At 52.1% G+C, this 25,664-nt stretch overlaps 1 protein-coding gene across 5 annotated transcripts; it reads right to left on the reverse strand.

The window, feature by feature from the left end:
• BRD9 (bromodomain containing 9) lies at window positions 1–25,602 on the reverse strand. 5 transcript variants are annotated; one of them, XM_077116785.1, is made up of 16 exons: window positions 25,426–25,599; window positions 24,835–25,049; window positions 24,374–24,506; window positions 22,323–22,383; window positions 20,319–20,463; window positions 18,614–18,724; window positions 17,830–18,005; window positions 15,520–15,652; window positions 13,601–13,676; window positions 12,335–12,430; window positions 10,639–10,771; window positions 9,313–9,424; window positions 6,308–6,346; window positions 3,431–3,533; window positions 1,906–2,073; window positions 2–854 (listed from the first exon to the last, which is right to left on the reverse strand). In XM_077116785.1, the coding sequence occupies exons 1-16, from the start codon at window positions 25,475–25,477 to the stop codon at window positions 754–756; spliced, it is 1,854 nt and encodes a 617-aa protein (XP_076972900.1). In that variant the 5' UTR covers window positions 25,478–25,599; the 3' UTR covers window positions 2–753. The 5 variants fall into 5 exon arrangements, with proteins under 5 accessions (XP_076972901.1, XP_076972900.1, XP_076972903.1 ...); XM_077116788.1 differs by having other exon boundaries at window positions 3–854; window positions 17,830–17,942; window positions 25,426–25,598; XM_077116787.1 differs by having other exon boundaries at window positions 3–854; window positions 17,830–17,945; window positions 25,426–25,598.
• Between the last annotated feature and the right edge of the window lie 62 nt (window positions 25,603–25,664).

Genomic DNA, 25,664 nt, shown 5'->3' on the forward strand with positions numbered 1-25,664 from the left:
GGTGACGTGCTCACAGTCATGGGCACTGCCTTTAGACTCCACGGTGGCCCCAGCAAAGCAAGGAAGCCAGGAGGATGGACATGTCTGCCACACAACACGTGATCGACTGAACAGCACCTGGGGAGGGTGTCGGTCATTAACACAGACACGTTCCTGTACGTCATTTTATTAAGATCTGCATTGATAACGTTTTACAAATATACAGTCATCCAATAAACACATCCACAATAAAACATGGTTTATGGACACTTAACACTTCATTTTAAAAGGTAGGGCAATTTATTCTCTTCTAGCAGAGTGCCCGCCTTCCTGATGCAGAGAACTACAAAGAAAACGGAGATGCCGGCCAAGCCTGTGAGGAGCCTCTGCTCCCAGACCAGGGACTATGGTCTGGGGGACGGGAGCATGAGCGCCACAAGCCCTGACGTCAGCACCAGCATGCCCCGACTCACAGGCCCAGGACCCACCGCACCCACGCCAGGCAGTCCCCTGGGCGGGTACCGCTGCCTTAGCTGGCACCCTCACGCTTCAAAGCAGACAGACAGACAGACCTGATGCAATATGGTCTCACTCAAGGTCCGTTATGCTATGTCCACAAAACTGCTGGCTGCCGCCACATGATACCATGGAGATCCTCTCCCTCACTCCAAGGGGGTAAAGTCTTTGTCTCTTGACAAAAACTCACTGCATGTAAATCATATCTTAAAAAAGCACACACAAAAAATAGAAAACCGACCCAAGAGCATGCATGGACTAGCTGCTTGCTGAGGCCACAGGCTCCGGAGACTGCAGGAACTCGTACGGGTCATGGACCGTGTCCTGCTGCTCCCCAACACTGAGCCGGGAAGGGCTGCCTGTGAGTGGGAAAGAGACAATGTTCAGCACACGAAGGGGTCACCTGGCAGGCCTGACAACTCCGAGGGCTAAAGCCCTCCCTGCAGCCACAGTCACCAAGGCCCAGGCCTGGCTACGGCACCCAAGGCAGCCCCCTGTCCACATACTCAGGTGTCCCCACCCCACTAGGCCCCCAGCAAGCCATGCACTCGCGGCCCCTGTGGGAAGCCAGGTACTGCGAGTGAGCCCCGCAGCAGCCCCAGGCCCTCAGGTCCCAGTAGCCAAGGGTGTCTCAGAACCCTGTTGGTGGCCCCTTAGACTCGTGCTAAATCGGACCAAGCACAGCTGGCGCCATCACGGCTGTCACTGAGCCTCTGCAGCCGAACTCGGCTGAGAAGTCAAACACTGGCACTCGCGGACTTTAAAGCAGGGCAGGGGCTGCAGGGCGTACACTCAGGGGACACGAGCATACGGCTCCCGCTGCACCGACCGTGGGGCGCCGGCCCTCCAGTCACTTGTGGCACATGCTTCACACAGAAACCCCCTGCCAAAGACCCCAGAGTGTACCCAAGACACTGTGGAAATCGGGTCCACGGGGGAAGAGTGGGTCTCCTGCCAGGTGCCTGATGGCCAAATGTGGGACTGCAGAGAGGCCCAGGCCCCTGTGGGCAGGCACAAGGCCTCAGGTGAGCACTGGGGGCACGCCCCCGAAAATGGCAGTCACAAGGGAATTCCTCCCACTGTGGACCCTGAGCACAGCCACCTGAGAGGGAAGCAGATTCTCTCAGTCAGGTGGGGAGGCCGCACTGCAGACCAGACACAGCAGGCATGAGGTCCAGCCTCTTAAGCCCTTACCTTTCTGGAACACCAAGATTCCTGCCCCTTCCCAGACACTAACTGTTGTATGCCTGAGAGTCATTTTGCTTGGAGAATTTGGGGGGAAAGGCATATCTGTGAGCGAGGCTCAGGGCTCAAGGCCGAGGCAGAGACCCTTGGTGAGGAGCATGTGTTTCCAAGGCCCAGGCCCCTCCCTGAGCCCCGCAGGTGGCCCTGCCCCCTCTTCACGCTTACTCAGGTGGTGCTGGTCCCGCTCGGAGGTGTTGGACAGAGAGCTGAGGTTGGACGATGGCCGGGAGCTCCCACGCTCGGCCTGAGCCTCATGCAGGTCCTGCAAGAGCTTTGTCGTCTCGTCCAGGTTGAGGTGGCCGTCGTCATGGTCTAGCTCCTTCTTCACCTTGCCTGTGCGGCCACATGGGTGCTCAGGCACCAGCAGGGCTCAGCCCAGCCAGCCCGGAGCCTCACGCACTGCAGACGTCCTCTCCACGACTTCCCACCTTCCCACGCTCCCACGCGCTCTCAGAACGACAACTGCCCCTAGGCTCAGCTGCCCGAGTCCACGGTGGGCAAGGTGGACATGCCAGTAGCTGGGCTCAGGGACAAATGCAGGCCATGGCCCAGAGAAAGCAGCCTGGCAGGGGCCGTGGGAGCACGCCCACGAGAGCTAAGAGGAGCGCAACCCCGGCCACAGCTGAGCCACGCGGACCGAGCATCCTGCACCCAGGAAGGCTGCCAGGCTTACAGGGCAGCAGGAAAACACGACCAGCCAGGAGAGGTCAGGAGACAGGACGAGGGAAGTAGAGGAGCTGTGAACAGAGCTGCCAAAAACATGCTTGGGTGTTCAAGCAGGTGGGGGGGGGGGGGTGCGACTGTGTGCAAAGGGGGGAACACCAACACGCCCGGTGCAGCTCCTGGAAGTGAAAGGGCAGGGTCAGAAGGGCACAGTCTGTGGGGAAGGCAGGGCATGCCAGAGATGACCCAAAGTAGAGGCCAGAGGAATGAGAGGCAGGAAAAAGGAACCAAGAACCAAGAAGCAGCAGGCAACTCCGTGGGACCCAGTGCATGACATGAGGCCCAGAAGGATGATTTCCAGAGAAGTAACAGCCACACCTGACATGTGAGCCCACAAACAAGGGACCTGACAAGGTTCAAAAACAATGACTACAAAGAAAACCAAACCAAGTCACACCATCGAACTGCTAAAAGCTTCCAAGCAGCTGGAGGGAAACCGCATAGGGTATAGAAGTCCACACAGCAGGCCCCTTTGCCATCCCAGAAAAGGGCCCACCTGCAAGGCTGACCCTGCTGGCATCAGGAACTTTGATTTCTGGAGGGTTCCACCACCTGACTGGTCAGAGGGGCTTGCCTGAGCCTGCACTGCTCAGGCCCTCTTCCGGGAGTTTGGGTTGTGGGCTGGTGCCCGGCAGAGACGGCTCCCAGGGAGGGGAGGACTCTGGGCCTGAGGCCCGGGGAGCTTCCCTGGCCTGTGTGTGATGAGGCATGCTTGCCATGTGAGGAGGGGGCAGCGTTGCAGGCTGGGCCGACCTCCTCCAGGCTTTTCTCTGCCCCATGCCCCTTCTCCCACAGCTGGGCTTGTGCTCCATGTGCTCGCTGCCCTGAGTGCAGCTCTGTCCAGAGCCCTGAGTCTGCAAGGGTGGCCACAGGGAGCCAGGGGGATAACACAGGCCTGCTGCTCACCAGGTGAGCGGAAAACCGGCTGAGGAGGGCACAGGACACATAGAAGGCGCCTAAGACTTACCCAGAGAGCTGAGCGTGGAGACATCCAGTGAAACATCTGAGTATGACTTCACTGCCATGAAGTCCAGAGCAGAGCCACTGCCGTCGCCAAGGGCATCCCCCACCTGGGGAGACCAGAGAAATGCCAAGTTTTCGACTCGAGACCAAGGGGAGCAAGAAGCAGGAGGGGAAGCGTGCTGCACTTCAGGGCAGGTACTACCCACTGCTGAAATCACCAATTCTTGGCTGAAAACTGGAAACATTAAGGACCCACTCCCCACAGGCCAGGCAGATACTCTGAAGTGGACAGGACAGAGCTGTCACTTGGTTTACGCCACAGCCCGAAGGACCCACAAGGTTTAAGCTCACAGACAGGTGTGCAAATACATGTCGAAGGAAAATTCACTCAGACAACAAAGCCCCCCAAACAGACTGAAGGAGATCGACCAGGCACCGAGGGTGTGGGGAGCGACCCTTCCAAGCAGAGCACAAAGATCGTGACTGCGTTTCCCAAGTCCCGGGCAGATATCTGAGCTGGTGTTCCCTGTCCACTGGCCCACACCCTCTGAGCTCTGCCCTCAGCGAGGCCTCTGCCCTTGGCACCCCCAGGCCAGCTGCTCTCTCAACAGTGCTAACCTTCAGGGTGCCTGACCAGCCCATGGCCCCCCGGTCCACAGCAGCAGGTCCTGCCATGGACAAGCTGCCCTTGTCTGCCTCCCTCCCCACGGTCCTGGCCTGCTGGCGCCTCTGCATCCCGCCAGCATCTCTCCATCCCACCGGCTCTCCACCAGAACCACCATAAGATCCTCGTCTCCCAGACACTCTCCCCCAGCATCTCTCCCCCTCCAGACGTGGGTTCTCAGGACGTTCAGATTTTAGGGTTAGCAAGTAGCCACCTGGTCTTTTAGCCATGTGGGGTCTGAGAGCCCCCGTCTAGTATTTTAGGGAAGGAATACTACCCAAGGCTCTCAGACCCTCAAAACTCTTCTGTCCGGTCATATGTCACCTGCCCTTGGCCCCCCCACTGAAGGGCACTCCAGTGACAGAGGTCCCTGCCACAGCAGGCCCCCCGTGTGCCCTCAGATGCTCTGAGCACGCAGCCTGCAGGGGCAGGTGACGAACTTGTCCACGACTCCCTGGGCCAAGGACAGAAGGAAGGGTGTCCTGGCCACGAGCAGGGGAGCCAGGGCCCACACTCGAGGAGTCTGTCCTGCCCTTGGCGATGCAATAAGGGGGAATTTCTTTCTGTACCTGGCTTTCACAAAATCTACCTCTTTCTGTGAGCAGTTTACTACTTCTCCAAAGAGGAACAGTTCTGTGCGATCTGCTACCAGCAGAAGTCTTTGGAAACACACAGCAAGCTGAGCTCCCACAGCGTCCTGAGGGCATACCAGGCCACAGGCTGAAGGTCCTCATAATGCCCCCTCCAATAACCTATGATGATATCCCCTTTACACCAAGACAAGGCTTAGGGCCCAGAGCCCAGGGCCCTCACCCACACGTTTGAAGCCTGTGGGTCATGCCACATCTCATGCTTTTAAGGAATTAAGGCAATCAAAAGCTGGAAGCACCATTTAAATAATTAATTTGCTCACATTTTATTCTTCCAGTAAAAGAGCACTTCAGAAATACAGATTTCCTGGAAGCCAAAATGAAGCAATGAAAAAAGCCATACAACATGAAGAACAATAATAAGCAGCTCCCAGAGAGACCCTTTTGGGCTTACTTACAAGAAACTGCACTGCATTTCCCCACCTTTCTGTGCGTTGATCTGCTCACTTATTAAAAGTGGAGATTTTCAGGCTAAGGTGTTGTTGAAAATAATGCTATCATTAAAGTTGTGCTTCTAAGTATACAATAAACTTTAATAAAAATATGGAGACTGTATTAGCAGGAAAGTCAGCAGACACAGGCTGTAGTTGCCCAAAGGGGTAAGAAAGGCCCACAGAGCCTGCGAAGAGGACACATAGCTCCACATGGGGACCGGGAAAAACCGCGAGAGACCCAGCCTCGCCTCTGCCCCTTCCCCCAAGTCCCACCCCACCACCCCCTCCAACCTCCTCGGCCCCCAGCTCCACCCCCCTCTGCCCTGGGCTCTGATCCCCTCTGCCCGGGCTCCCGCCCCCTCCACCCTGGGCTCCAACTCCCTCCACGCCAACTTCGAGCCTCCCTCACCCAATGGTTTCCTAACCGCAGCACCTGTGCAGCTGCCAGTCTACCACCTCCAGGTAGCACCTATGGGCAAGATCCTGAGCTGCGGAGCCAGAGGCTGGGGTGCCCATTCGAGCCAAGTGCCCACCGCCTGCCGCTACAGCAGGGGTGTTTGTGACATGAACCCGCACACCCGAGCACGCCTCAGGTGCCACAGTAACAGGCCTTCAACTTGACACGTTAGACAAAAGGGATCGCGAGGCCCAGCCACAGAGCTCTCTAAATGAACTCCATGTCCAGACCCACAATGAGGAAACACCCCACGCGGCCCTGGCGAGACACGGGGGCGGCAGAAGCGTGCTTGAGCACTCTGACCAAAAGCTCTGAACACTTCAGCTTCTCCATGGACCCTGCTCTGTGTGCAGGGCGCAGGGAGGACTCAGATGGGGAGCCTGCAGTGGGTGCCTCGGCTCTGGAGCAGGCCGATCTCCTGCACCCTTCGCTGGTACCCTGCAGGGTAAGAGCAGACGCATGCTTCAGGTGTGGAAGGATGGGCTGGGCTTTCAACCTCCACCTGGAGTGGGGGGAGGAATGGTGCTGCCTTGGTCTTATCCATCACAAAGTTAACTGACTTCTAAATAAACAACGCATGGAACTTCTCTTGACCAACCCATTTCAAAGGTTGAAAAACTGCCCCAGCAGCAATACCTCATGACCAGGTTTTCACTTACACATCCACAAAACTCACCTTCACTTCCTCTGGAGGCTTCAGGGGAATGTTTCTCCTCTGCAGAGTAAAACAGTAGGGAACCAAGGTTTTTCAAACAAGTTACATAAAAGGACAATTCACTCATGGTGGGTATATGTATGCAAAACACTCGCTACTTCTCCGACTCCTGTCTGCTTTCTTCCATTACGCTACTAAAGGGAAGTTACCCACCGCACCCCCACAAGCCTAGGGCCTGCCAGAAAGGGAGACGGAGCAGGGCGAGTAGACAGACGCCCAGCATTGTGTCTGTCTGCAGCTGTGGGTGGTGTGAAACCCAAGGAAAGGGAAGCTGAGGTGCACCCAGGCCCCAGGGTAGCTCAGGAAAGACAAGGGGCCAGGAGATCTAACCTGGAAGACAAAATGTGCAGCAAACAACAAAGGGGCTGCCACTGGCCTGAGCACAGGCATGGGGTGGGCACCCTGCCTGCAGCTGCTGTCCGTCCCCACAGGACACCCACCCTACCACCTCTGAACATCTATCCTGTATCTGGCAGAAACATTACATTAAAAATATCCCGGTCTAGGCAATGTGGCTGCAAAGTGAACAGCCTTTCACTTTGATAGAGAAGATAGAGAAGATAGTCTTTCTCTATCTTCTACTCAAAATAATGTTTTGAGATTCACTCTTGTTGTTATAATGGTTTTTAATCAGAAAAATAAATATGGCCATTATTATAATGTGTTTTTTCACATAAACTTCTTTTAATGCTAAATGTTAAAAGGCCACAAAAGGTCAGTTTAGTATTACTTGTTTAATATGATGTGCACATTCAAAATTATCTTAACTCTGTAACAAAGGTTTATTTGTAGAAAGTGGTCAAATTGTAATCTAGAAAGTAAGCCAACAGTGCAAGCAAATGCAAGGGGTCATGAGAGAGTAACCTTGCCTCCGGTAGAAACCAACTACAAAGCAGGACAAAGCATATGAAGCACTGTTTTCAGACACTCCTGCCAGGCAGCACAGATCTGCAAACTCCGAGAAAGGAAGAGAAAGAGGAATGATGGGTGGATGGGTGGGTCACCCAGCCCCAGGGCACAGAGAGAGGAAAATAGGGCAGGGCAGAATCTTGGAGAGGATGGTGCTGCTAGAAAAAGAGCCCCAGAAATCTACTCAGAGGTGCCCTCAACTCTGCAGAATCATGGAGCTGTACACGTTCAGACCGAACTCCACAAGGCCAAAGTATAATCACCAGATGTCTGTGAGCCAAAAACTTCTCAGAGCTCATGCGGGGCTGGGACACCCCTGAGCTCCATCCAGTCAGAGCAGAGACCTCACTGAAAAGTTTGGGCAATCAGAAGAGACTCCAAAAAGGCCATGCTTTAGCAGCCAGGTAGACTAACCTAGAATAAGGGCTACCTCAGACCTGCCCTAACCAGCCTCAACACAACCTCTAACTCAGAACCAGGTGACCAAAGTAACTGAACTCTCTGACAAACTAACGTCAATACTGCCTAAAGGATGATGATAAAATCCAGTCCAGTTCAAGAGTAACACAATGGAAGCACAAATCCATGAGAAATTTCCTCATAGCCATGCTTAAATGAATTTTAGTAATCTTTCTCATTTTACCAACATATTAAAATTATGGTCTTCCAATATGTGACCCATACAAGGCAGTGATTGAGATGTCCAACATTCCCTCTGTGCACTGCATGTGCAGAAGCTGCGTTCGGTTGCGCAGCAGCCACATGCGCTAGCGGCTGCAGGATCAGCCCAGGTGAAGGCTCTTAACCTGACATTCACAACATTCAACATCCAACAAAAAATTACTAGGTATGCAACGAGAACATCTGTCAACAGAAAGAAATCTAGGAAGACAGAGACAACGTCATTAGTAGATAAGGACTTTATAACAGCAGCCATCACAAATGCTGTGAGCACGCTCAAGATCTAAAGGAAACCACAAGCATGATGGAAGAGAATGGGAAACAACAAAGAACCAAATACCATTCCAGGCACGAAAAGAACAATGTCTGAAATAAAAAAAAAATCATGGCTGGAATAACAGTAGATTTAGATACTACATCGGAGAACATGGCAATAGAAACTATTCACGCTGAAGAAGAAAAAAAAACTGAACGAAAAAAAAAGACTGGCCAGTTAGTAACCTGAGAAACTACCAAGACGTGACTCGTCTCAGGGCAGAAGATAGGCAAGGGCAGAAAAAGCATTTGATGAAATAATAGCTAAAAATTACCCAAATGTGATGAAAACTGTAAAAGTACAGATTGAAGAAGCTAAAAAAATGTTAATGGGATAATGTCGAAGAAAAAGCACACCAACATCCAACTGACATAGACCAGATACGAGGCTGAAAGTGCCTGGAGGCGCAGCCAGCAGATGCCCGTGTCACGGGGCAGTGAGCGGGCATGTGAGTGAACATTCCCAACAACTCATCACCCACAGTCACTATCACATATTCTTTTTCTCTCAATGTTTTAAAACTGTAAAAGACATTCTCAGCTTTGTGCCACACAAACACAGGTTGCAGATCAGAGTGGGCTTGTGGCCTGCAGGTACCAACCTTGATCTAGGTAGAAAGGTACATTATATCTGGAAGAAAAAGATGAAAACGGCTGACCCTTCTTCAGAAGCTGCGCAAGCCAGGGCACCAGCGTCTTACAGAGGAGGGAGAGGAACTATCAACCTAGATGTTTAGATTTGGACGGAATGTGTTTTAAAAAAATGAGGGCAAAATAGAAGACTTTTTCAGCAAACATTGAAAGAACTGAGTGTGGGCAGATCTGTGCTATAAGAAACATTAAGGAAAACTCTTTAGGAGGGAGGAAATGGTAATAAAGAGATTTTGATCTACAGAAAGTTAAGATGAGTGCCAAAAAATGGTAAATATGTAGTAGAGACTTTTTTCTTTCCGCTTTAGCATTCTTTTAAAAGCGAGATGCAGAGAGGGAAGAAGAACCAGCGGTGGCCCAGGGAGAGTCCACCCTCCCCTGAGAGCCCATCAGCTCTGCCCACCGCCTACCTGCCGCAGCTGGGAAAGAATCCGGGAGTGGTCCCCGCCCGTGACCTGGTCCAGGAGGTCATCCACCATTCTCTTACTGTAGCTCCCAGCATCCTTGACAAACTCCTGTAGGCTGGAAAGGGCCCAGGTGAGAGCATGTTCTGAAAAAATCCAATGTGCTCCAAAAATGTCAAGACTTCACAACTGATTTTGGGTCTCCTGATTCCAGAAGGCTGGGGTCTTTGGAATCAGCAAAGCTCCTCAGACTTCCCTCTAGAGAGAGACTCTAGGAAAGCTGGGAGCTTCCCAGGTGGGTGTTTCTCAACAGCCTTTGGTACATTTTCACAGCAGCCCAAGACCCAAAGGTTAAAAAGATCACCAGGAAATAAGAATTTTCTTTTTAAAGCAAGGTGAAGGACAGTGTATATACATATACAATGCATGCATCACAAAAGCTACCTTTTACGTGATATGGCACAATAAGAATAGGTAACCCCATTCCTTGACCTGGACTAACAAACACAAGTGGCTGTCGAGGGACATGGTGGTCAGCAGGACCCTGGTGGCAGAGGGTGCACACGGACACTGGCCAGCGCATGTTCTTGTGGCTTGATTCTGGGACCATATGAGTCCATCAGCTTTGACAGAACCAAGGATGTGAAATACGGAAACAAGGGCAGGCTCAAACTAGACCCCAAACGGCTCGTCTAGAAGCTACACTGTGATGAGATGAGGTTCTCAAGTCCTGCAACAAGCCTTAATCGATGACTGCAGAGCAGTGAATAACCACATCAGGACTAACACGGTTTAGAAGAAAGGCAGGGCAGACCATCTGCGAAGGGGAGAGCAAGCGAGGGGGGTGAGGGGAGCAGGCAAGGGAGGGGTGCAGGGGCACAGGCGAGGGGGAGAGTGCGGAGAGCAGGTAAGGCGGGTGAGGGGAGCAGGTGAGGGGGGGTGAGAGGAGCAGGCAATGGGGGGTGCGTGGAGCAGGCGAGGGAGGGGGGCAGGCCCCAGCCCCTGCCCTACTGTGTGGCTGGCACGACTGCTCTCCGCTCCCTGCAGAGACTCCAGGGCCCTCCAGGAGCTGGCCCGTGGGAGCAGCAGGATCAGGACGCACACTACCCAAGCTGCTCTATCTCCAAATGGTGGTCGGGTCACAGAGGGACCAGCAGCAGGTCCAGGACGTTGGTAACGAGGACACGGAGATTCCTGCTCAGGGACTGCAACCAGAGGCAGCCTCGCCCAGCAGGTTCATAAACGGGTCTCAACTCCTCAGTAGGAGGTCCTGCCACGGAAAAAGGGAGAGCCCTTCCCGGGGCCTCACCCAGCAGAGCCTGTCACGCTCACCTCAGCGCACACTGCACACCTGTCTCGTCTCCATAGGCAGAGTACAGCAGTTCCGTCTCATCTGACTTCAGGTCGCCAAACACGGAATTATTTTGCATGGAAAGTGCAGTACTGGCATTAGAGAGAAATGTAACTAATAGTAAGAGAAAATGAAAAAGCGAAGAAAGCAGTTTTAGATTTTCCAAATTACATTTAGCAGAAGATGCATTTTATTTTTCTTCCTTTTGTTTGGTCAACCACCACTCACAACCATTCACCCTCAATCCCCTGCCTTGCTCTCTCTGCTCTTGCTCCTGAATGTAATTAAAGTAATAAAAGCTTCTCATCCATAACCAACAGACAACCCAATACCCTTAGTTACCCTCCTTGGCCTACTACTGCAGAGAAATGACAGTTAACTTTCTAGAAAGGATCAGAGCTCTGAAAAGTAGAGAGGGTTCTACATGCCCAAAAGGCTCTGACAAACCAACTCAAGGAACTCCATTCAACGAGCATCACTGGGAAGCCATTCTAAGGGGCTGGCTTTGCTGAAGGGAATATAAACGGCTCCCCTGGAAGGGGGTCTCCTAGCTGACATCCCGGGGGGGGTCATTTTCTGTAGTGGGGCCATCTGGGAGCTGCAGGTTTCCTAGCATCCCTGGCCTTTACCCACGGGCCATTTCCAGACTCTGCCAAATATCCCCTGGGGACAAAACTGCCACTAGTTAAGAACTACTGTGTGAGGAGGATGAGGACAAGTAATAAAACAAAGGGACAAAATATGCAACGTTTGTTGAGATGAAGATCCAGGACAGAGGCTGCACTTCGGCTCAGGCAGGTAAGGCCTCAGGTAGGGGCATCAGGGATTACAGAAGTCCTCATTTAGCAGGAGACCCAAACACATGTAGAACTTTAAAATTCAGAGAGGGAGAGAAGGCCCTTCCGGAAGGAAGCTCTGGGGCAGAGGTCCTGCCTGGAGGAAGCATGAGCTGCTGCGTGAGAAGGGGCTGTGAGTGCCGTGCTGGCTGCGAGGGAAAGCAGGTGGCGGGAAGCAGCCTCCGCACCAGACTGCGGGGAGGCACCAAAAGGTACTGAGGGGAAGCTCTGAGGATGGGAATTAAGGTATTCACTGGACATCTGAAAAAACATCCCTGCAGTCAGAAATTTTCCAAACTAAAAAAGTTAGACAAAAACGTACTTAAATTGGTTATGGGTAGAAGAGCCAATTGATCTTCTAGCTGGCAATTTTCATTCTGAGGAAGAAAACATGGCTCCCTAGGGCAAGACCTTAAGGAGCACTGCTGCCCAACTGGGACCCCACCACAAAGCCAGCCTGCAGGGCCTCACAGGCACCAACCCACCCCAGCCAGCTGACAGCACCTGCCCTCGCGGCAGGGCCATCCCACCCACTTCCCTGATGGCCCCCACTGTGGACAGCCCTAACCCACACCTCCCCAGCTGCCAGGCAGCCTGCTGGGCAGAAATTCAAGGAGCACAAATGGCAGATAAGCACCCTGTCCACAATGACTTTTATTCCCTTTACCTCCAATGATCTAATCGTATTAACTGCTATAACACCTGAATCAGGACAGGTTAGCCAAGAAGACGTTGAGGAGAGCTGGCACCATCACGAGGTGCCATGCTTAACCAGTCCCTGCTCAGGAGGACGGCCACTCTGGGGGCCTGTGAGCTGCCCTGATGACCACAGCACATTCACCTTTATTTCTCCTCTCATCCTTGAAGCCCAGTGTCGTGAAACCTGGGAGCAGCTTACTGGAGAGTGAGCTCAAGTCCACTGGGTGGGTCTCTTCCTCTAGACAGAAGACAAGGTCAGGTCACACGGGCTCCCACCAGCAGCTTCGGCATGTCCTCTGCACCACGGTGAATTTGGGGGAGGTGCCTGTAACGACCTCGAATCACCTTGACAACTGGGGACTTCATTCTCAACCCGAGCTGTACTTGAATTCTATTTTACAGTAAAATTCTATTTTACTGACCCCAAAGTCAGTACAATGAGATATTTCAAATTTGACCAACAGATCATCAACACTCTCAACATTTTCACATTAACCACTCACATCTCTCCATCTTTTATACTATGCGCCAAAATAGTAAAACATTTGAACACATGTTCCTCCTTTGTTTTGCATGCTGAATTCATCATTCACATACAAATTTATGTGATGAGTAGATATTCTTTCATTTCCAAATCAGAAAACCCATTTTTGTTCTTTCTAAGCCAGATGCTGATTGACTCATCTACGTCGTCTTACAGAGAACAGCTGTGACTCATGCCATAACGTGTGAGGAAACGGACACGGGTTTACGCTCTGCACACACGGAGCACCACTAGACAATCCTGTCTACCAAGGGCTGGGTGGGGGAACACAGCCAGACATGCAGGGCCCCGGGGCCACCCTGAACCCTGCTGGTGAGACCCGAGGGGAATGGGGAAAGCAAAATGCCAACACCAGCTTCACTTTCCTTTTTGTACATTTCAATTCCAAGCGAGTTTGGCTTTTCTTCAATAACATGTTTTTATAACTCTTTCCAGGAGATAGAAGAGTATAAAAACCTTTCTTAAAGATCGTAAAATGATCCCTATTGGGTTGGATGGACCCAGTATTTCACGCATCTCTTTACTACCTTCCTTGATGTAATTATCAAAAGAAGCTTTTTCGCTTGTTTGGACAAACACAGACCTCTTTGAAGCATCAAGGAACAGAGGTGAGGTTAGCTCTCTCAGGTTCTGATGAAAAGGCCTTACTGGGCTCTTAACGCAGACCCTTCCTGCATGCCCACCCTCAGCTGTCTCATGCCCTCAGCTGTCTCGTGCCCTCTGTGGCTTACTGGGGTTCCACGGACACCCACTTAGCAGCAGTCTGTCAAAGGATGGTTGCAGGAAGGGGAGGCTGACAAGGTATCTTGCAATTCGCTTTTAAACCACTGCAAGTGCACGGGGCCAGGAGAACACAAGACCCACCTTCTGCCTCGGGCTCAGCCACGTTGACCACACGGTAGAGCAAACCGCCATCCCCGCTCTTCCTGAGGTAGCCCATCTGCAAGGGAGAGGCTGGTCATGCAGCTGCTCCAGAGGCCCGGTCACCTCTACAGCTGAGATGCCGACTGGAGCGGGAGGGGTCAAGGCCAGCACACGTGGCTGAGTGTGGGGAAGACATGCAGGCCACAGGCCTTCTAGGTTCTCATGAACAAATGCTCTGCACTCCTCTCAAGCATCCCCGGAGTCTAATTTAAGACTCATGGCAAATGGCAAACCTCATGCACATGAAACAGAAGGCCTCAGACATTTCTCATGACCCCCTTCTAAAAACAGCACTTCTTAGACAGAAAAGCAGACCCAGAAGCAGAGGTCTGAAAATGTTCACAACCTGAACAAAAGAGGCCGGAACCAGTCATGGACACCTTGCCCCCACTGAGCAGGCAGACACAGGCACCTCCCCACACGATGCGCATCTGCAGCCCTCGGAGGCCCAGCATGCGTGGGCGGTGATGTGCACTCAGACTGCACAAGGCACCGACTGAGTAAACAAACATGAAAAGGAGAAGGGAATTAGGTTTCTGTCAGTTTTACAGAAACGAAAGGAAGAAAATGAGAATGGACCCCCGGTGTGGGATGGGAATTGGAGGTTTCAGTGTGAAAGCATGGTTTTCAATAAATGCAGGCAAAGTAGTAAATGCTGCATTTCTTTCTATAAGCCACATGGGGGTGCCTAAGCACGCACGTCCCTCTGAGCCACACCCACCCTGAGGGCCACGCGGGAAGTGGCACCAGTGCCCACACCTCAGCCTGTCCAGACCCCCAAGAACAATGGCAGAGAGACCAGGGCTGACACACACGCAGAGTGTGGACGCACACTGCCAGGTGGGACTGGAAACAGCCACCGGTCTAGCTCTAAGCTTTCTACTAGGCTTAGATTCGCCAGAAAAACATTCCACATTTTACTCAAAATAGCATAGCCACATTCTTTACATATAACTCGACCTGTACTTCCAAGACTTAGTATGAAAAAAGAAACGTAGATTTCCTATAATTTTGTTACACCGACTACACACTAAAACGATAGCATTTTGGATACAATCAAATAAAATTGGCCACAAAGATCACTTCCACCCTTTTCTTTTTACAGTTTTTTAACACGGCTGCTGGAAAGTCTGGGCTGACACCTGTGACTCCCAGCAAGCCTCTACCTATCAAGGCAGAGAGCAGCAGGTACTCTCAGGATGGCAGGGTCTTGCCCCAAGGACAGAGATGCCAGCTGGACAGGCCCCACTGCCAGACTGCGGCTGAGAAAGCTACTGCACTGAGTGAACCCCAGGGCTGCCCATGGCTGTGGAAACGTGGACAGCACAGGAATCGGAAGGACTATAGGCTGGGGAGCTGCCTTCCCTGGAGTGGCTGCCGCAGCCACGCCTGGGGTTCCTACCTGCCAGTGGAGCCCTCACCCCCGAGGAAGGTGCACAGGCACATGGCCCACGTGGCCTGCGTGTGCTAACGGGGCCAAAGGAGCGCAAGGAAGGGAGTCCAGCTGGAGAAGACCCCAACAATGAGGGCCAGGCCTTGGCCTGTGGCAAGACAGGACCAGACGGTCCTAACTCATTGATGCCAATCTCTCAGTTTTGACAGCTGTACCCCGGGTATGCCAGCAAATGTCCTGGGTTTAGAAAATACACCCTGAACTACTGGAGGCTAATGGGGCAACAGGTCCCCAGTTTGTTCTCAAACACTTAGGAAAACCTCTGTTCTGTGTCTAGGCTTTTTTCAGATTTGAGATCATTTAAAAAAAAAAAATCCTAAAATACACTACCCAAGGGCTGGGAAGAAGCCATCACCCCAGACAACTGCCCGCCTCATGCAGGGAGCTGCAGCAGCACTGTCCCTACCTTGCCGCCCGGGAGGAACCGGTTAACCCGGTCCCGAGCCTCGTCGGCCGCATGCTCCACCAGGGCCAGCACGTGCTCCTCCGCCGTGCTGTCCGTCAGGCTGCAGGCACTCCCTTCCGGCTCATACATACAGCTGCAAGGCAGAGGGCGTGGGGTCAGGGAGAGGCTGCATGCCAGCCCCCCTCACCCCTCCTGCCAGCCCGTCCCCAATGCCAGCTTCTGGACCATCACTGTGCCTCCAAGATACAAACAGCGTCAGCAGCAGAGGCAGAAGGGGATATCCTCTTCAGTTGTAATCGAAATAAGACAAGACGCCTTTACGAGGATGAAGAGCAAGTGCAAGCCAAGTACATAGCTGATATTTTCCAAGTCTCAGTTAAGACAGTTCCCTCAACTTGAGAGGAACAAAAGAAATGACAAGCTTGTGACAGTGTTATAAAAGGTGCCACTAGGAAGTAGTGACAAAATCCCAGCCCTTCGGCCAGACGGCCATGCTGTGCCTTCAGCAGGCAGGACTCGGGCTCCCCATAGAAGGTAAGTGCTTGGTTCACAGTCACAAGACTCGGAGGCAGTGCTGGAAGAGGTGGCCCCTCCCTAGCCATGGCTCTAGAAACTAGAGGGCAGGTCCCTTTGAGAGGTGCAGGGGCCCAGCCCTGCCTGGAGGACCTTAAGATGGAGCTGTCTTAACTGAGACTAGTCTGTTTCACACATGTGCTGTGTGTACATGGGGCCGGCCAAAGGACGAGAGCACACACAGGACGATGTGCTGGGGACAAGCCTCTGCCTACAACCGAGACCATTTGTTCTGCCTTTAACACCGGGGCCTGAGACAGCAAGCGCCCACACTAAAAACTGAGCACAGGAAGCAGCACAAGAGCATGAATCACTGGAGCAGGCTCCCTGGTTGCTGTTTTTTTGGGTGGGGGTGGGGGGGAGGCAGGCACCGGTAATCGAACCCACAGGCGAGAACTCTGTCTGCTGAGGGTGGCCCACCCTCCTTGGCTGCTTCTTTCGGCAAGCTTGACTCCCTACCAGGAAAAAGCTGGCAGGCACCAAAGTACCAGCACTAACAATCAGACGGGGCCCGTGACATGTGACAAGGGACAACTTCCACGATCCTTGAGATTTAGAAACCCAGAAAATACATGACCAAGTTTGCCACTCTATTTCAAGACCCTCAATTCCACAAATGTCAGGTGGGTCTCAATACCAGCACTGCCCTGACCCTAGGACCAAGGCCAGCGTGATGCTCTCCTGGACTCGGGGACCAGGACTGCATGCAGCCTCACACCAACAAGGCACCAAGTGCTGTGCACATCGCAGACAGGGGGTGAGGAGGGGGGTTCCCAAGGCCAAGAGGCTAGAATCAGACAGGACAAGCCCCCTCCTGGGTATCGGTATGGTGTTCCCTCTGGCCACTTCCTTCCCTCCAGATTCCCAACATGTGGATCCAAACAGGAAGACGACCAATGAACAAGGACATGTTTTGGGGAAGAAATAAAACATGGCAGCTCACGGTTTCTTAAAATTTTCCCAGAGGTCTTCAATACAAAGAATCAAAGGTGCCAATTTTAACTCAACGTCCCTGCTTAGCCACGAGGAGATGAAGACAACAGAACACCCGTCAATCTCTTCGGGCTCTGGCTCCCTGAGGCATCATCTCTGTTAGGGAGGGAAAAGTGTGCAGGAAGCCCCTGCTGCAGCCCCACTCCTTCCTGACCGTGGTGCTCCCCACTCTGGTCCAGCATGTGGCTGTGGAATGGGGGCAAGGCTGGGGGTGCTGGCATGCACTCAGCAGGAACTGCCAGCACACGGGAAGGGCACAGAGCAATCAGCAGAGAAGAGAGGTGGGTTGTAAGGTCCCCACTCACCCCAGGAAAGGTGACATGATGGAGGTGGTGTGCCTGCAGAGCATAGGTGAGAGGATAGCCAGACCCCAGACAGGCCCGGGCAGAGCCCACACAGGTCCAACGTCCTGCTCTGCGGGCTCCCTCAACAGTAACAGTCCAGAGTGCCAGTCGAGCTATGGTTCAGGGTGGCCGGGAAGAGATGGCACCCCCTTGCACAAAGTTCATACAACAGGCCCAGCCCAGGCCTGCCAGGTTACCCACTCAGTGCTCTGTGCAAGAGGGGTCTGGAACACAGATCCGTGCTCTTTCCACTGGGCTGCCCAAATGCCCTGATCACATCTGTTCCGAGGAGGTTGGCACAGATAGGACATCACCCCGCTCAGGTGCTGGGCCTCCCGGGTCTCCTGGCCAGGGTCACCCAATGTGAGCAAACACAACACACTTCCAGCAGAACCTTTACCTAATCACTTCTTTACTTGGCTTTTTGGATTTCTTGGTAGTTTCTACTTGTACAGGTATAACTTCAGGAACAGGTTCCTCAACAGCTGTATCTTCGTTGCCCAGAAGAGCTGCCTGCTGAGAAAAATCCATGTCCTGCATAAACGACATGCTGCGCTTCAAAGCTAACAGCCGCTCCTAGAATCAGAAAGGACAGAGCAGCAGGGACTTTACCACGCCCTCAAAGCCAGGGCACCATGATGATGGGATGGATGGGGATGCCACTGCTCTCACCTGGCCTAGAAGCTACCCCGTCGCACCACGCAACGGGCAGTGTCCTGGGGACTTGGCACCAAGGCTGTAGCAGCCAGCTTGTGACCACCCGGAGCCCGTGGCACAGGTGCCTCACCTTACCTTACAGGCTAATCAGGTACAAGGAAATGGTCCCATATGCATGCAACCTGGCTCGCAGGATAGGTGTGGAAAGCCACCGAAACCTCCAAGGATGGCAACAGACTGCAATCCCAAGAGACTGACCCAGGCCCGAGACTGACAGACCAATGCCTTTCAACAGCCCCGAGCCACTGCCTGGTCGCAAGCAGGTGCAGATGGGGCGTGCCTGGAGGCCAGGGGTGGAGGGAAGCTGGGACATCTACTCTAGAGCTGAAGGGCCAGCGCTGTGACAACATGGATACACGGATGGGAATGGGAGCATGCCACTTGCTGCGTGGTGCAGCTTCTGCGCAGGCATCAGAAGCACAGCAGAAATGGCTCCAGCCTTGTCGGCCTGCGCCGCAGGACCTTACTTTGCTCATCATCTTGAAGCCTGCAAGCAGGATCCTCTTGGCCAACTTGTAGTACACGGTGTCAGGCCTGTTGTAGGTCATGGCATTGTCACACATCAGCTTGAAGTCTGCCTGGAGGGGGGAGGGGAGAAATCATCAAGTCTGAAAAGGAGGCCAGAAAGAAAAGGCAGAACTCGAGTGAAGCAAACCTACCCAGGATCTGGAATTTCAAAAAAATTACTTTAAACATTTCAGAAGAATTCTTGTAACTGTTCAATGGTTTTTACTCACGTGAAAACCTTTGCAGTAAGAGTTGGTCAAGATGTGTACGTGCTTTGTGAGCATATTACATGTATTTTATGAAAGGAAAAATGAGCATTTCCTCTGTTTCCTTCCCTTCCCCAACCCTCGTCACTCCCTTTGGGAGGAATTTGGACGAAACGCCAGGTTCTTATAAGGGAGGCTGAGGAACAAGCAGAGGAGCGAGCAGAGGGACGGGGCTAGTGAGCTGCCTTTCTGGGAGGTTCTGCAAGTGGGCGCTTCAGAGGGTTGTCTACCAAAGGCACGGACACCAACAAGCAAGGAGAGCCTAACTGAGTAAGTTTTTAGTAGCAATAAATTCCCTGAATCACGGGTATGTGTGGCTATAGCCACACTGCTTGGCACACACCTGTCACCTGGTGAGCTATGACACAGATGGCAAACAACCATGGTAGGCACAGTGGGCTCTGTCCCTGGCTCAAGCCAGCTGGCTCAAATGTGCTTCCGAGGCCATTATACTGGGTCCCTCTGATGGCTGTATGCTACGGAGTGTCCCCAGGCTGGGAAGGCCCCTGTCCGCCCTGGATCCTGACCACAGGCACTGCCGTGATGGGCTCAGCACAGATCCCTGCTGTAGAGAGGAGTGAGGAAGGGTGGGCACCTCTCCCACTGGCTAGGCCAGACCATCACCAGCCGGCAGCTGACCGCCAGGAAGCAGAGGACTGCTGGACATGGAGCCGTCCTGGCCCTCTGTCCTCTGCACACACCCCTCCTCTCCCGCCCATCAGGCTGCCAGGCTGGGTCACTCCAATCAGCAAACCCTCCCAGCCAATACCGCCAACAAGTAAAAGATGGAAGTCAAGCTTCTCTAGAAGTTAACGGAACTAAAGAAATGCAATACCTTTTTCTAGATATTACTGCCAATCTTATCAAGCGTTCAGTTTGCTCACTAACAAAATAACTGTCTTCTTCACCTTGGTTTCAAAACAAATAAGCAGTTTCAAACTCTTGCAGCTGCTACCCAAGAAACACAGAGAGCTAGAAGCCAAGTACTCAGGATACATTCAAATTTATTATTGCAAAAAAATGAAACATCCAGTTTTTCTAGGACAAAACTAAGAACTAGGAAAATGACAGTTCTGAAAATGCCTATTCTTGTGCCAGGATAAACTGGATATATCGCTTGAACCAACATGTCCCATTTATGTCTGCACAGTGACTTGGAAAAAAAAAAAAGAAAAAACTTTTAATACTATCTGACAAATGTCCAGTTTCTAGACCGATACACTAAGAAAAACAAAATTAACTCATTTCCTTAATGCTACATTTGTGAAACATTAACTCAAACTCAAAAAAAACTGCATGCAACAGCTTGGAAATGGCCTAGGACGGACAAAGTGTTCATGGGCACAATCACATGCACAGAGGATTGGAACAATTATCTCAGGAACTAAAATTCATTTACCTTGAATTCTGTGACTGACTTGTATTCGTTAGCTACAATTTTGTCTTTCATTGTGCCAAAATCCATTGGATGTTTTATTATCATTGAATATCCAGGAGCAATTGCATCCGTGACAGGAAAAGCAAAAAAGCCATGAGGATCTTTTCTAGAAACAAGGAGACATCTTTATTTAAACTGGAGAAACCCTAAATGACACAAAAATCCCTTACAATCCAAGAATCTGATAAAATTGACTGAATGTTGGTTCTGGGAAACAGACCATGATGGCATCCTTTTCTGCTGCGGCAGCCACTCCGGAGCAGCAGGACATCACTGCGGCCAGCCCCACCAGTCCTGGACACCGCCTGAGGCTCCACGACACCAGAGCAGACGGAGCACGAGTCCCAAAAGAACCGCGGCTTCAATCTCCTCCTCCGCCCCTGCTCTGGCAGCCCTGCCGGCCCGCCCCTGCTCTGGCAGCCCTGCCGGCCCACCCCTTCTTAAATGCTCTTGGTGGAGGAGCTACAACTCGGAAATCCAAGAGAAAGCAGAGTTAAGGGACCACCTGCCGAGCACGCCATTTGGCAACACTCTCTACAACCTCAAAGAAATACCCCAGCACCATTCCCTCCACCTTCCAGTACTGGTTTAGGCTGTATCCTGCGGTTTCCTCATCCCTCCCTGGTGGTGAAGCTATGGACTTGATGGGGGAAAGTCAGAGAAATCTGAGTTGAAGTATCTTAAGCCAAAACCTCCAAGTATAAGGTTGTGTATCTACCAGGGCACATTTGAGCCTATTAAAAGGTCAACTGCCCAGGCAGGTTGGGTTATTTCAGAGCTTCAGCTGCTAAAGAATACAAGTTATAAAAACTAAAAGACCTTGAGAACTCTGCCATGAACAACACAGATGGCTGGTACCAAACTAACTTGTCGGCCAAGGAAACTACAAAGAGGGATGAAATACGTCAGAAAAGCTGCTTGAAGGCATCAGAGACAACGTGGTTCTGAAGCCAACTCACAGAGAAGGAGGCACCATCCACAGGCACCCCCAGTGGACTGCAGGTGCTAGGGGAGCCAGTGAGGCCTCTGACCTGCCAGCCCACAGAGAAGAAGGCACCATCCACAGGCAGCCCAGCGGACTGCAGGTGCTAGGGGAGCCAGCGAGGCCTCTGACCTGTCGGCCCATGCCATCCTGAGCTCCAGGCATTCTAAGCCACTAACTGTGGGGGGCAGCTCGTTACAAAGCAAGAGCTGATACAGGGTCTTCTAAAGTAGCGTGCTTTTCTTCATGTTTTCTCAAATCTTATGTCTGTCAGTAAGATTCATAGTTCTTTCCTAAGTCTATTTGGATGATTTTATGTAAACATGTCTGTTTTGTTGATATAACGAAGGCAATCTTTTCACCAATTACAGTTTACACTGTTATGGTTAGGATATCACTGCAACCCCTAAAAACAAAATGAAGCACTACAGTGGAGCTTTCCCAATGTGGCAGCCTCACAGTAACAGATTCAATGAGAACACTATAGCAAAGCTTCAGCACTGCTGAATAAAAGTTTTTAAAGTCTAAGAACTCTTATCAAGCATCAAAGCAATGTAACAAGGCACATGTAATAAATTAAGGCACATGACATTAGTTTTATATTGGCATCTTTTAACATGATGAATTCTCAGACCCCATACAATAAAGTTTTGTTTTTTGTCAGAAACAAAATTGCATCTGTATGGGTGGTTCAACAGTGGCTCAGCAGGCAAAATTCTTGCCTGCCATGCCAGAGACCCAGGTCCGACTCCTGGTACCTGCCCATGCAAAAGAAAAAAAAAAGTTGCATCTGTATAAGGTCAACTTCCACATTACAAAACAGAGGTAACAGAAGCGCCCTGGCCCCAGTCAGACTCAAATAGAATAGACAACAAAAACTAGAGTGAGGGTAAAGTGCGTTTCGCAGATTGGGGTGAGGGAAGAACACTCCAGAAAGAAAGACATTCCCAAACATAGGCTTTTTAGAAACACTTGACATTTACCTTTGAAGCTGGCGGAGGAAATGCTCTAGTAGTTGCTGAATAGGTGTGCTCTCATTTTCAGCTGAATGTTAAAAAAGAAAAAAAGAAATGAGTAAAACGATTTTGGTGTCACCTCATTAGAGACCTCGGATCTCACAGCACTGCTTTGTTTGGGGACTCACACCACTTTAGGCATAAGCAAGGACGGGAGTACAGGGATACGTCAGATTCAATCTCTGCACTCTCAAAGCTCAATCAAGGGAAAAGGATGTCCAAAGGTCAGTCTCAAAAGCACCGTAAAATGCCCCAGTCTGCCTTACAGCGACACTATGGAGCCACGCTTGTCAATCTGCTCTCAGTCCACACTGTAATCAGGCTGAGTTCTAGAGGCAGCACGGAAGACAAAGCAAAGGCTTAGAGAGTGGATTCTGGTTTCACCAATGATTGCTTCATGCACACAAATTCCTAAACTGTGCAAAAAGTAAGATGGGGACAAAAGCATGCACATCTCAGGGTCCTTGTCAGGACATGGCTAGTTATGTCTCTGGGCCCCCACAGGACAGGTCCCTACAGAATGACACTTTTCATGGAAGGGGACCAGCACTCTTTCCAAAATGGAAAATACCAGGGTCGTGGGGTACATGTTCCTGGAAGGTTAGGCTCAGAGTACAGTGAGAGGGCCTGAGTGTGAGGGGGAAATTCTCGGTGAAGAAATATGTAACTGAGGTGACCAGAAGTGACCCAAGAAAGCATTGTCTGATGACTAGTGCCTCAGGTGCACCATGGATGCACTGGGTGTAGGTCCTCAAACAGGAGCTGAATGAATGAAGCTGCTGCACTTGCTCTGCAGACACGTCTGTCTACACCTAGTAACTTACCAACTGCTGCACTTGCTCTGTAGACACGTCTGTCTATACTTAGTAAGTAACTTACCAGCTACTACACTTGCTCTGCAGACACACCTGTCTACACCTAGTAACTTACCAGCTGCTGTACTTGCTCTGCAGAAACACGTCTGTCTACACTCCTGCACATAGGCAACCACCCCATGAATCCAACTGTCCCCCTTGGCAATGAGGCTTGAAGGTGAAGGGCCCTGTCGAAGACAGCACTCCTCTCCAAGTGACCATGACAACAATAGCTCCCTGACAAACTGGAGGTGCTCAAACCAAAGCCAAGTAAAGAACCATTTGAAGAGCACACCTGCTGCTGATCCTGTGTATCTGAGTACTGGAGACCAAGAGGAAACATCCACATAGAGAACCAGAGAGAGGAGCATTCCACAAGCACCCACCTCCTGTCTCTGAGGTGTGGGCCCTGCCAACTCAGCTTCCCTGCGACCTGGGAAATGCACCTACCCCAGGACCCGGGGGTCCCTCACTGCCAGCATAAGCTCCACCAACACAGGAAATCCAAGTGTTTTGAACTGTGTGTCAAGTTGTGGGGGAAGGGAACCACAACACAAGAAATGGTCATTTGGGAGCTACCTGGCAGATGGCAATCTCTCCCTGTGCTCGCAATGGAATTTCGCTGAAGATCTGACTTCCTTTGTGCCTAAACTATGCCTGCCTTCAACAAGTACTATCTGGGCCTTAAGTGGACTAGATATGAGGAAACAGCCACCTCACCGGAGTGAGCCCCTTATCCCAATGGGAATTACCTGCCGATACTCTTCTAAAGCAGATCTGAGGCAGTAAGGGTCTTAAATGATGCCAAATTCATACACCAGGGTTTGGCAAATTGTCTCTGTAAAGGATGGACAAAAAATAGGTCTAGGCTTCATGAGCCACATACTGTCGGTCTCTGTGGCATACTCCTTTTTTTGTTACTTTTTTAAATTATTTTTTTATAAGTCTTTGAAAATCCTTTAAAGCAAAGGATGATAAAAAGCCCTTTAAAGGGCTGTTAAAATGAACAACAAAAACACCGCAAGCGGTAATTTGCCAAACCCTGTTCTAGACATTAAAGGGTGGCCCTGAAAGAAAAATAAAACCACCATCCTCTTCCAGAAGTTAAATGCTCTGTCTCAAATCCATTTCAAAGGGCCGACCATGTGATGTCCTGAGGCTTGCCTGGCTGAGTCCGGCATGCTCTGATGGGCCGGTCTGGGGGAGGCTCCACCTCCACCTTCTTCCCAGGATCGAAGTCCTCGGCTTCTCCCTCAGAGTCACAATGCTCCTTTTCTCGTTTCCTTTTCTTCTCTTCCTGAGAGACAGAGACAAGGCAATGAGGGCTGCGAAGTAGCTGCGTTCTCATCCCAGACCAGAAACAGCTAAGAAGTTAAAAAGGTCTGTTTCTAAGAGGGAAAACAGAAGCTAGGAGAGAAAACTCCCCGACCGGAGGAGATTCACCTCTCCAGACTTCCCGTCCTGGGAGTGCAGGCTGAAGGGGGCCCTGGGATCAGCCAGGAGCCTGCACCTGGTACCTGACGCTCCCCGCTCACTTTTTTGCTACAAAGAAAATACCAGCTTTCCAGGGAAAGCGCAGGCACACCTCTGGGGTTCTCCCCACCCCACGGGCTTCTGCGTGTTACCTTTCGTTTCCTCCTCTCCTCGTCATCGAGATGCTTCTCCTTCTCTGCCTTCTTCTTCTTTTTCTTCTTCTTCTCCTTGTGTCTCTCTCGCTCGTGGTCTGACCTGTCATCGTAGTAGCTGGAGTCGTGGCCGGAGCCTGAGAGCTCGGTCACCTCACTTCCTCCGACCTTGAGGACCAGCTTCAGGGGCTTCTCCAAGGGCTTGTCTGTGTAATCTGCACCGAATCCCACACACGCTGTCACCGGCGCACCCGAGAACCACGGCGCCAAGGGCTGCTCGGGCACGGGTCTCGGGGGGCAGAGCCCGCCCGACGGGCGCGGCCGAGGGTCACAGAGTCCCCCGCAGGCCACCGCAGAGGCCAGGCCAGGGCCCCCGCCCCCTCCCGCCCCCTCCCGCCCCCTCCCGCCCTGCTGCAGCCGCCGAGCACGCCCGAACCGTCACCCACGTTCACACGCCACGGAAAGGTGCTTGGGATGGAGCCGCGAGTGGAGAGGCACCGAGGGCCCGGAACCCCAACCGCGCGCCCGGGGCCCCGCCGCGAACGCCCGGCCCCGGCGGCGCGTCACAAAGCGCTTGCCCCGCGCCCGCACCCTCGTAAGACGAGCGCCACTCGGTCCTGTGCTTCTTGTGCTTCTTGCCCATGGCCGGGACCGCGCGCGGCAGCAGCGAACCCCGGCCGAGAGGCCGCTTTGCCCCCCCGGGCGCCCCGCCTCACAGCCCGCGCTCGCCAGGCCGACTTCGCCGAGCCAGCTGGGCGGCGCCAAAACCACGCTAGGGCGGCCGGAAGTAGCCCCCCGACCTGCCCGCCACGCCGAGCGCTTCCGGGTCG

The sequence above is a fragment of the Tamandua tetradactyla genome, chromosome 9, assembly GCF_023851605.1.
Source record: "Tamandua tetradactyla isolate mTamTet1 chromosome 9, mTamTet1.pri, whole genome shotgun sequence".
Classification (NCBI taxonomy): domain Eukaryota; kingdom Metazoa; phylum Chordata; class Mammalia; order Pilosa; family Myrmecophagidae; genus Tamandua; species Tamandua tetradactyla.

What these genes read in the sequence shown, in the direction of transcription:
- BRD9 (XM_077116785.1), bottom strand. Translation starts at nt 25,477, where the DNA reads ATGGGCAAGAAGCACAAGAAGCACAGGACCGAGTGGCGCTCGTCTTAC. An exon ending in AGTCAGTCACAGAATTCAAG is followed by an intron (nt 18,725 to 20,318) that starts GTAAATGAATTT and finishes TCCCCCCTCCAG; the next exon opens with GCAGACTTCAAGCTGATGTG. An exon ending in GGTTCCTCCCGGGCGGCAAG is followed by an intron (nt 13,677 to 15,519) that starts GTAGGGACAGTG and finishes TCTCCCTTGCAG; the next exon opens with ATGGGCTACCTCAGGAAGAG.